General features: G+C 40.7%; 3 protein-coding genes across 3 annotated transcripts; 1 reads left to right on the top strand and 2 right to left on the bottom strand.

The window, feature by feature from the left end:
* Window positions 1-2954: 2954 nt before the first annotated feature.
* On the top strand, window positions 2955-5611 carry LOC135482629 (uncharacterized). Its single transcript, XM_064762847.1, has 5 exons — window positions 2955-3583; window positions 4397-4471; window positions 4706-4813; window positions 5036-5119; window positions 5287-5611. Exons 1-5 carry the CDS (start codon window positions 3103-3105, stop codon window positions 5526-5528), a joined length of 990 nt encoding a protein of 329 aa, XP_064618917.1. The 5' UTR covers window positions 2955-3102; the 3' UTR covers window positions 5529-5611.
* Window positions 5612-5635: 24 nt separating this feature from the next.
* On the bottom strand, window positions 5636-7261 carry LOC135482630 (putative nuclease HARBI1). The gene is made up of 2 exons (XM_064762848.1): window positions 6684-7261; window positions 5636-6322 (listed from the first exon to the last, which is right to left on the bottom strand). Exons 1-2 carry the CDS (start codon window positions 6883-6885, stop codon window positions 5826-5828), a joined length of 699 nt encoding a protein of 232 aa, XP_064618918.1. The 5' UTR covers window positions 6886-7261; the 3' UTR covers window positions 5636-5825.
* A 623-nt stretch (window positions 7262-7884) lies between these two features.
* Window positions 7885-10208, bottom strand: LOC135499668 (leucine-rich repeat-containing protein 15-like). Its single transcript, XM_064790574.1, has 2 exons — window positions 8615-10208; window positions 7885-8024 (listed from the first exon to the last, which is right to left on the bottom strand). Exons 1-2 carry the CDS (start codon window positions 10206-10208, stop codon window positions 7885-7887), a joined length of 1734 nt encoding a protein of 577 aa, XP_064646644.1.
* Between the last annotated feature and the right edge of the window lie 1315 nt (window positions 10209-11523).

Below are 11523 nucleotides of genomic sequence, written 5' to 3'. Positions count from 1 at the left end.
ATGCATTCGGGTATTCACATAACATACTATAGTACACATTCTTCTTCTTGAATAGACGTCCAAAGGATCGAGATGCGTAAACTGATGATGATAAAAACATCTTCCGCATTATACTACAGGTTACCTCACAAGTCAATGACAATTATAAGAGAATATAAGACGGATTCATGCATTCGGGTATTCACATAACATACTATAGTACACATTCTTCTTCTTGAATAGACGTCCAAAGGATCGAGATGCGTAAACTGATGATGATAAAAACATCTTCCGCATTATACTACAGGATACCTCACAAGTCAATGACAATTATAAGAGAATATAAGTAATAAGACGAATTCTTGCATTCGGGTATTCACATAACATACTATAGTACACATATACATGCATAATTTTAATTGCAATTACCTTGCTCAATGATCTATTACTATGTTGGCAGGTCCAGACTTCTCCACCATCACTGAAATCAACACAAACACTCTTCCTGTCTGATGAGCTGCAAGAAAAAACATGCCAATATAAATTTACGTGATGTCAGCATGGTCAGAACATGCATGAACTGACCATGCTGACAAGAGTTGTCATAAAAAATGAAGTGACAATTATATGAAAATATATCGGGTGAATAAAAAACATGCGCCGAACTTCAAGGGTTACTCTTGGTTCTTTTATTGCACGGACGGTATTGAAATTCTTACGGTATTTAGATCTGGTATTTCTACGCTTATTTAAAAAGTTCAGCGCAAAAAGCTTTTCTAGTCTCTATTTGACACCCAATTGAGGAAACCTTGTCAAAACTTGCAATGTCCAAAATGGTCTCGGAGACGTTGCCCGAAGGGACACCTGTCAACCAAATGTCATGGAGCACCTGTATTGTTGTGTTTGGACTTTTTTTCTGGACAGATAAAGGTCATAGCCCAAAAAGATCCCAGAGACGTTGCCCTAGGGACAAGTGGCAACCAAAAGTCATGGACCACCTGTATGACTAATTTTTGACTTTTTTTCTGGACTGATAAAGCTAATAGTCTGGAACAATATTTCCATTCGTTGGTGCATTGATGAAAAGGCATAGGGCATAATTGCAACATGATAGTGGGCCAATTTCACCTAGTGTTAGTAATCTGCAACGGTCGGACTCGACAGGATTTTGACTGGCTTTTCTTTTATTTCGCATTTCTTAAACACCCACGACAGTATAAGACTGAAACTTACACACACTGTGGCAAAAATGTGGATTAGGAAATGCATGAATTTTCATTACGATTTAGCTTGATGCTTTTTGAGATACAGCGCTCTAAAGTTTGGGAGAGCATTCGGTCTTAAAGTGATACTATGATGTGATTTACAACTTTGCGGAAATACGTCCGTTTTTAATTGTTGATCACAAATGTAAAGCTCAAATTTTCCATTTTTGATTAGATTTATTATAAAATCGCTGTTTTAATCGCGTCAGACTGGCCAACTGCCGAAGACGTTTTGAAAAACCCGCACTAAGTCACGTGACCTCATGACGTCACAACATGAACAAGTCAGACCGTCGAATATTTTCCTATTCGCTCTAGGCAGAAGCTATATCGGCAGTAGTTCGCGTACGCTCAGGAAAATCTAATGAATATTAAACGAGGTCTAAAAATAGTTTTAGGAACAAGTCAGACCGTCGAATATTTTCCTATTCGCTCTAGGAAGAAGCTATATCCGCAGTAGTTCGCGTACGCTCAGGAAAATCTAATGAATATTAAATGAGGTCTAAAAATAGTTTTAGGAATACCATTATCATGACGTCAGCGATGGATTTTCCTGGTTGGACTTAGGAAATTTATGATGAAATGACTAGGACTGTGGACTTGGGGGAGGGGCCGTCCCTTCCCTTACTTCGTTACTTCGAGATTTTTTCCAAATGTGCTGGAAGACCCCCAACGGCAGACGAATTTGGAGTTGGTTCTCGAAGTTGTGTTCCGGTGGAGCATCAGGAGGAGATGATGAATTACCTGCTGGTGACCTCTTGACACGAATTTTATGGTGACGGCCCGGTTCTTTGATGGGTCAGGCCAGTGGAAAACCCCAACACCTTCAGTTTTGCTGGTGTTGCCGCAAAACATCGCAGCACAACGCCACCCGACAACCATAATCTTCAGTTCTTATCGTGTATATATTGTGTAAGGACAGGATGGAATGTCAATGGTCAATGGCAGTTGTAAATAAACGAATGAGATTTTTTTTTTCGCGGGAATGTAAACCACCGCGACCGCGAACATTTTCATGTTGTGACGTCATCAACGAAAACGTCGTCGGCGTAGCGCAATTTCAACGACATCGAAGCGAGCCGTCCGGGCGGGATTAAACCATCAATTTCTAGAAAATGTGCATTTTGATTCAAAAACCTTACCGATTTATGAGAAAGTGACGCAGTCATTTGTCAAAAACAGCTAAAACATTATATGGTGAAATTTGACACGAGTTACCCTTTAACGAGAGTATGCAGGTAGCTTGATATTTGGAGACTGCACATTTTTCACATGCACTTTCTTTTGCCATAAATCGAAAAGAATCGTACCTATTCTGATCAAATTTAACGATGAATAGAACAATCAGAACCTATTATCAAGCAAATCTCATTGCCATAGTCTGGATATCTTCACTGGTCATTAACCCTTAATTGTCGGTGCATTTTTTACCCATCCAATATAACGTGGTCGGCAAAATGCCATTGGTTGGAGCTGATCAGAACGATGAAAACACATGCTGAAATGTCCGCCTGTCCAAAAAACCGATAGTGTACAGTGTGTTCATGTAGACAGCCTCGTGCATTGTCATGCAATTGCGCAACGTGGTTAGTGGTACACCGTCCGCAAAAGAAAAAAAAATTTTTTAACGACCGACTCATTGATAGTGTTAAAAATTCAATTTGTACAAGTTCACATTAACATAATTTTAGCTTCAGAACTGGGGCCGGTTGCACAAAAGTTATGGTGATAAAAGTATGTTAGTTTATCTTTTTATGTTAAAGTCCCTAACTTAGCGTTAGCTAACATAACGCTAAAATTGAGTTTCACAAATCAATGTTAGGCCCAATGTTAACTAACGCTACTTTTAAGTAAATCAATGTTAGTTGCTAGGGACATTTCCCATAATGCATTTGGTCCTCATATTGAAAGCAAGACATGCAAGATGGCTGCCTCCATAGAGAATCATTCATCTCAAAAGACAAAAAGGGAGAGAAAACCAAATTTTTCACACTCAGAAGCCGAAGTTTTAGCCGATGTTGTCATAAATGAACTTGGGATCTTGCGATCCAAGTTTTCGTCAGATGTGACAAACAAAATGAAAAAAAACAAATGGGATGAAATTGCCCTAATGGTTAGTTCCTTGGGAGTGGCCACAAGGACCGGGGATAACTGCAGGGAAAAATGGAACCAGCAGCTTTCAAAGGCGAAAGAGATCCATTCCCTGCAGCAAAAACACCAGAGAGGGACTGGCGGAGGGGGAAAGATGCCACAGGCCGACCCTACACTGCAGAGAATAATAGAAACATTCGAAAAAGACGCAGCATTCAGAGGCATCACTGGTGGATTTGAGTCTGCAGGTAGGTACACCAGGCTCCGATTTAGCCTAATTAGGCCATAAAACGCTATCTACTTCTACCAGCATATATTTCTGAACATAGGCCTAAGCCTTACATAGGTCTAGATTTCATAGCCTGATGTCAATCTTCAAAAACATTGGTGGAATTAAGCTCAACTCGGCCCTACCCTGGCTAAGTTCAAAGTATGTCGTCTGGTGCCTGCATCGATATTGGCACTCTGCCAGCCATTTCTGTTGGACTTCCTGTGTGTATAGCGACCATGTGTACATGCTGACATGACAGTGCATGCATGCATTTTTCAAGCGGCCGAAAGTACAGCTTTTCATGACCGTCACTTAGAAATAGTACCAAGTAGTTGACTTCATAGCTCTATAAATCAAATTCATCAGCAGATAAGGTAGTTCAACTGCACAAAAGTACAGAAAATGTGGTTATTCGCTGCTCCAAATACGCGCTTGCAAATTTCCCGACTCCATATTTCTAAACGCACTGAGCATGCCCAGTAAGTGTATGGAACGCAAAGTTTGCAAATAGTACTATACAGGGTGAAACAGAAATAAGTTCCAATATAAATATTTTGTTAATACTTTTAATTTATTCAATAAGTCATGTGAATTACCTCAAAGAATTAACAAAATGATCGCAATTGTACACATTAGGCCTATTGTTAAGCTGACATCACCCTGTTTTAATGGAATATCCATAGAAATTTGGATTTTCAATGGATTTAATTAGAATTTATTGATTTTTCCCGCCAATTTATGTGATTCATTCCCTTTAAACTTTAAAACTTTCATTTGTTAATATTTTCAGTAACCACACCTATAAAGGCTACAGCAGCAGTCTCCCTCCCTGTTACATTACCTGATCTGGCTGGTTGGACTCCTGGTAAGTTTAATTTAAAGGTGCTGGAAGCTCGATGATAAATATGCCCATGTCAATTAAGAGCCGAGTATTTCTTAGACTATGATACATTACATTGGTACCGGTATACAATGGAAGAAATACAAGTAGGCCTACTGAGAAACAGAAAGCGACTATAGTGACCCGGTTAGACATCATGCGTCTTTAATTTAGAAATAGTAAAATTATTTTTTATGATAATTTCATTTAATTTTTCAGTAAATCAAGCTGCAGATGTTGATGTCGACTGCTCAGATGCAGTGGTTGTGGCAACCTTTGATCGTCAACCACACGAAACACACATAGAGGGAGCCACAATAATTCTTGGTATGCTATTAGATACAGGTTCGGTCTTTCAGTAGGCTATTAGGCCCGGGGTCTAATACTGCATCGATGCTGATAGCCTGGCCCACACCTCATATATCAAGGCATTTGCATTTTGGATATTTGAATCTATATTTGCCAGAGTTTTGGTTGCAAAACATTTTGTGACCTTTCGTGATTTGATATTTATCATCATATAGGCCGAACTGTCATTTTTTATTCTAGATTCTCAACAGACGATGACAGCCACTGCAATGACTGCCCCAAAATCTCCAGCCAAAAAGAAGGCCAAACTGTGCAAAGTCACTGGTGAGTAGTTGGGACTCTAGAATGGCGAAAGCCTTTCTTGATTTTAAGCAGTCCCTACATGAATCAATCAAATGTGCTAAAATGAGCTCTGGCCGTTCACAAAGTGACAAAATTGAAGTGCTGTGTGATCCATTTAACCCGTCATAATTTGTTTCATTCTCTCCTAGGTGCCAGGAAAGCACATGCGAAGGGTCTGCTGACAGACGCCATGTGCCGACAGAAGACTCAGCAGGATGTATTTAACATGCAGCTTGAGGTCCTTGAGGCAACTCTTGTTACGCAGAAGGCCACAACACGTACTCAGGAAGTTCTTCAGAAAGAGGCTGGCCTTCGAATAGAAAAGCTACAGCTGGAGATTGCTCTGCTGAAGGAAAAGGAGTTCTTGGGTCTGTCGGGCATTGAACTGTAAATTTATGTGTAAATAGTATCTATGTTTATAGGATTTGAATTTTTTAGATATTAAATATATTAAATAGTAAATATATAGTAAATATCAAGTTATTTAAAACACAAAGGGAATGTATCAAAATTAGAAGCTACAGTGTCAGTGACATGATGAAAATGTTATGGTATATTTCTTACGCGAGTGTTGATTATGCAATACATATAGTTATAGTTTTTAAGTTTGAAATTGGAAAATTCACTGGCTGTAGCTTCCACTGTTTTGATATATCCCCTCACTCAGGTTGCAGTGGATCACAGTCAATTAAGCAAAGTAGCGATTGGCGAGGTAGTCCCTGTAAACACTGCCAGAGTTTGGGCCAGCATACTCCTCATCATCATCTTCATCATCTTCTTCGTCATCACTGTCGTCGTCTTCTGGCCGGGGGTCACGTTCTCCTCTCATCTTTGCAATATTATGCAGGACAAAACAGGCAGAGATGATCTTAACTACACGGTCTGGCTGCATACGAATCTCCCCATGGAGAACATGGAACCTCCTCTTTAACACTCCAAAGGCATGTTCTATCCTCACTCTTGTGGCACATAAGGAAGTGTTCAATCTCTGCTGGGCTTCTGTTGTGGGTGCTCCGTACGGGACGATGAGATACGGCATACAAGGGTATCCACTATCTCCTAGCAACAGTCCATCTTCACCTCTGGGGTTTGTCAGTTCCAGGTGCTCTTTAAGGTCACTGTTCCTCCAAATAAAGGCATCATGGGTTGCCCCTGGCCAACGTGCAACTACATTGGTGAATTTTCCTGAAAAGGAAATGTATCATTTTAGTTAGGAGGGCTATTGATCATTATTACACGACCACTCCGTATTTTATTATATTCAACATATTTCAGCATCAACAAGTTTCTATGCAATTAACGATGAAAAAATACAAAAACTATGCGTATTCTATCTTTATGAGCAACAGTGTACAAGAGATAATTTTTGCATAAATGGCATTCCATATGTTTTGTTGGTCAGGCAATCATGGAATTGGTCAACGTTCGTTTACCAAAAAAGGCATGTCAGTCATGGTGCATGTCATGATGTCGAGGATGTGGCGCTATCATGGATATTGGCCCTAGTATTTAGCATGTTTTCAGGTATAATTATAAAAGTAATTACCCTTATCGTCAACCACTGCTTGCACGTTGATGGAGTGATATCCCTTCCTGTTTACAAAAGATGCTTCGTAGGCTGGAGCTGGAGGAACTTGCGCGGGTTGTTCTGCTTCTTCCATGGCTTCGCCTTCGCGATCTGCAGGCATGGGCAGTGCAGGTGCATGTGCAGGATCAGGAGCATGTAGGCCTATCTGGTCATCTCGCATCTCCTGGTCATTCTCAGCAGCATTGGCTGGTTCTGGGATGTGATCAGCATCAGGACGTGGCTCACTGGGGCATATTATTCTGATGTGCGTGCCGTCGATGCATCCCAATACTTTGGGAAAATGTGCGATCGCATAGAATCCAGCTTGAATTCGACGCCTCTCCTCCACCGACTGGGGCCACACAATAAAATCGTCCCGTGCAGCATCTAACAGGCCAGCCACCCTGTGCACCACACGACTTACACTCGCTTTGTCTACACCGAAAGTGTCCCCAATAACTTCAAAGAAAGCTCCAGATGCAAAATAACGGAGAGCAATCAAGACTTGCACCTCAGGCGAAATTGCATGGCTTCTGTTGGTGGCACTTTCAATGTCCTCCCTGAGCATATCAACTATCAAAACAATGGTTTCTCTGCAAAAACGGTATCTTTTAAAAAGTTTTTTGTCATTGAAGAACTCCAAGTGGTTGATTCTTTCTCTAAAATGCCGTGGAGCTTGAAATAATGGCTGGAAAGCCACAAACAGGGCCTGGTTGTCCACCATTTTGTTTCAACTAACTCCAAAATAGGGATTTATCTTGGGGTTAGGAGGTCAGTTAAAGTTAGCGTTAACTTAACGCTACTTTTAAATAATTTTCTTTCTTGCAACCCAAATTAAATATTGATATTTTCCGGATGTTTTTAAACTGTTTTTTATCCTCATGAAATCACCACTTTTAATGTACTCATTTAATATTATGTACAGTGCTTAGAAAATGTATGCACCATTATTTTAGCACTTTAAATCAAATAAATTATTATTATTATTATTATTAAATTAACTTTTTGGAGTTAAGTTAACGCCAAGATAAACTAACAGTGATTTTTAACTATTTTTTTCTTTTGTGCAACCGGCCCCTGGTAAGAGCTCTGCAAGATGTTATTTTCTTTTTGAAGTCCCATAAAACTCCCCACAATACTTACAAAGCAAACGAACTGTCCCTGTCCGCCATCATTGTTCTCAGTGAGTTCGTTCGCGCTGCATCAGCAGCCGAGGTGGTGTTGGATTCGAGTACGGGATTTGCTCCGGAATGCGTTCTCGTGTGTTCGACCCGTTCAAGTACATCGTTTTTGGTTCGAGAACATGGAATCGAATACACCCTGAGCGACGTCAGAACTGTAATGGTGATTTGAAGAGGTATCCAGCCATCTTTCGGGGTAGCTGACCGCTGACCTAGAAAGCTCGGCAATGGCCACATTTCCCTTTTTCCTATTCCTGGGTTTTAAGTAGTGATAGTGCATGCAAGCACATGTTATTTAACGTTATTTTGTAAATTTGAGTCTGCTTTGAAATAGAACAGTTTCATGGATTTCTAAGTATCTCCTCTTCTGAAAGGACTTGACATGAAATTGTCTGGCGAGAAGAAAGTGACATCACAATCTCAATATTACTAGTAGCCTGAGAATTCCCTAGCTTAGCGACTTGGTTAAAGAAAACACGAATGTTTTGTTTCAAGGTAATGTTACGTCAAACGCTTATAGACGACACAATCCGAGTGACGCTAACAATACAATTACCCAAAGTGTACAGTCTCTTGATGAGCGCCTAAAGCCCGAAAACAATGTCAATTGCCATTGTAACGACAATGGCATTGTAACAACAATGCAAACAGAGCGGACATATTGCGTGATTGCGTCTGATAGATGCGTGGCCTCATTAGTTGGAGCTGTTGTCCCTCTTGTCCATGTACCGCATTCTGAGAAATACGAATCATCTGGGAGATTAGTGTCCTCATTAGGTGGAAGTGCTGAACTACGTGTCAGTGTGCTGTTTTCTAAGAGCGACGAATCATCTGGTAGATTCGTGGCCTCATTGGGTGGAATTGTTGAGCTACTTGTCCATGTATTATTTTCTAAGAGCGACGAATCATCTGGTAGATTCGTAGCCTCGTTTGGTGGAATTGTGGAGCTACTTGTCCATGTACTGTCTTCTAAGAGCGACGAATTATCTTTTAGATTCGTGGCCTCATTGGGTGGAATTGTTGAACGACGTGTCAGTGTACTGTTTTCTAAGAGCAACGAATCATCTGGTAGATTCGTGGCCTCATTGGATGGAATTGTTGAGCTACTTGTCCAAGTATTGGATTCTAAGAGCGTCGAATCATCTGGTAAATTCGTGGCCTCATTGGTTGGAAAAGCTGAGCTACTTGTCCATGTACTGGATTCTAAGAGCGTCGAATCATCTGGTAGATTCGTGGCCTCATTGGTCGGAAAAGCTGAGCTTCTTGTCCATGTACTGGATTCTAAGAGAGATGAGTCATCTGGTGGATTCGTGGCCTCATTGGTTGGAAAAGCTGAGCTACTTGTCCATGTTCTGGATTCTAAGAGAGATGAGTCATCTGGTGGATTCGAGGCCTCATTGGTTGGAAAAGCTGAGCTACTTGTCCATGTACTGGATTCTAAGAGAGATGAGTCATCTGGTGGATTCGTGGCCTCAGTGGGTGGAATTGTAGAGCTACTTGTCCATGTACTGCATCCCAAGAGAGACCAATCAATGTCCAGGATAACCATCCCCTGCATGTTAGACGGTGTGTCACACGTCATATTACTGGCGTCTGCAATCATTTGTCGGTTTGCGCTAAACCATGAAGCAATCCCTTGCAAAGCACATGTGCAGTTGAACAAATTAGAAAACAAGTCCAATGTGTGTAGATTGTTTAGTTCCGTGAATGTTTCACTCGAAAAAGTTGCAATTTTGTTGGATGAGATGTCAAGGTTGTCTAGTCCAACCAATCCACGAAATGCACCTTCCTCTAGCGCCGTGATGCTGTTTAAGTCAAGATGGAGATACTTTAAGTTAGATAATTCCTCAAAGCGACCTATCCCCAGACCCGTGATTTGATTTTCAGAGAGATATAAACGTAATAGCTTGCCGAGATCACGAAATGCCCCTTTCTCTATCACCTGGATGTTATTTTTGCTTAGTCGAAGCGACTGGAGGTTTTGGAGACCTAAAAACGAACCATCCGTTAAATACGATATTAAATTTTGTTCCATCGACAGGTCAGTAAGACTTCTTAGGCCTGTGAATACACCGTGCGGTAACACTGTAATTTTATTGTTGTTAAGGTCTAAACTTAATAACATCCCAAGACCATGAAGTGTCCCGTTCTCTATCTCCTGAAGTCTGTTCCTAACGAATAAAAGATGTTTGAGGTTACCTAGACCATCAAACGAATAGTCCTTCAGCAATGGTAGATTATTTCCACCTAGCTCGAGAATCTCCAGATTACCAAGGGGGAAGAAGACTCCTTGGCTAAGTGTTCTGATATTATTATTGAACATTATTAGGTATTTTAGATTCCAGAGTCCTTCAAAAGTCCCATTTGACAACACTGCAATGTTGTTCGTTTTGATCATCAGTTCCTTGAGGGTAGTTAGTTCGACAAAAGCGCCTGGGGTGATAGATCGTATGCGACTTGCATACAGTCTAATACTTTCAAGCTTTCCAATTCCTCGGATTGCTGCTTGTGGAAGGTTATTCAAGCCAGCTCTGAATATCACGAGCCAGATCAGGTTTTGGAAAGGTGTTAAAGATTCCGGGGCCAAACTCACAATATTGCAACTGCGTATAATAAGTCGGTGAATTTTTGAATTCTCTGTGAAGGTACTATCATTCAAGTGTACTGCAGCACAGGATTGAGCGCATGTACACGTTATTCGTATAGTATTTGAACTTGAAGTTGACGTTAAGTTTTCAAGGATTGGGAGAACATCGGTGAAGTAAAGAGTGTTACACGACGTTGGTGAATTCACTGTGCATGTTGCTTTCGGAGCTTGCGTTGTCACTTGGGGCTCAATGGTACGCACCATCACAACCAACCATACGACTGCAGTAAGTTGCACGTAGCAATACTTACGTGTGTCATGTCCATATACCTATAAAGAAAGCAAACGTAGATATTCAGTGCATGAATGACACCACAGTGCATCTTCTGTTATTTCCTTATATTTACAATAAGCGTGGCAAGCCAGTGCATTGTCAGCTTTAACCCTCTTCGGATGGTTCGTTAATTATCTGACGTCTTGGTTGACACTGACAGGTTGTGTCCTTCGGTCGCCAACCTCATGACGGCAGGCAGCGTTATGACAACGCTATTTCCTATTTATTGAATATTATCATAAGCCACCTAATATACATATTTTAAATTCGATATTATACGAAGATGGCCTCAATCATGCAACTACGAAGCAGTAATAATTGAATGTACATGTAGATGTACCGGTGCTTCCTTGGCTGCTGAGGCATTCCATATGAAATCAACTGATTTGAGAAGATCTCCCCATTTAATGTAATTCAGGCATGACAGGTCATAGTCTCAGAATTGGCTCATTTTCACAGTTTGTATGAAAAATCACAAATATTAGTGGTATGGCACATGTTTGTACTCGCGCGTCTATTTTCTACCTATCTTTGCATGGTCAAAAATCAGAATGAGAAAGTATAACTATTTAAGAGATATTGTTCAAATTATTTCAGGTTCTTTTTATCTCAACCCAAGTCAAGGATCATTTAAATCCCATTTCTGACAAGCCTGTAAGATATGGGGGTCGAATCGGATGCGATTTTTGATCAAAAATGCATTTTCGGGTGCGAGAA

Source organism: Lineus longissimus, chromosome 2 (assembly GCF_910592395.1).
Source record: "Lineus longissimus chromosome 2, tnLinLong1.2, whole genome shotgun sequence".
NCBI classification, from domain to species: Eukaryota; Metazoa; Nemertea; class Pilidiophora; order Heteronemertea; family Lineidae; genus Lineus; species Lineus longissimus.
The sequence above is the reverse complement of the archived record's forward strand: the minus strand, read 5'-3'. Positions and strand labels throughout refer to the sequence as shown.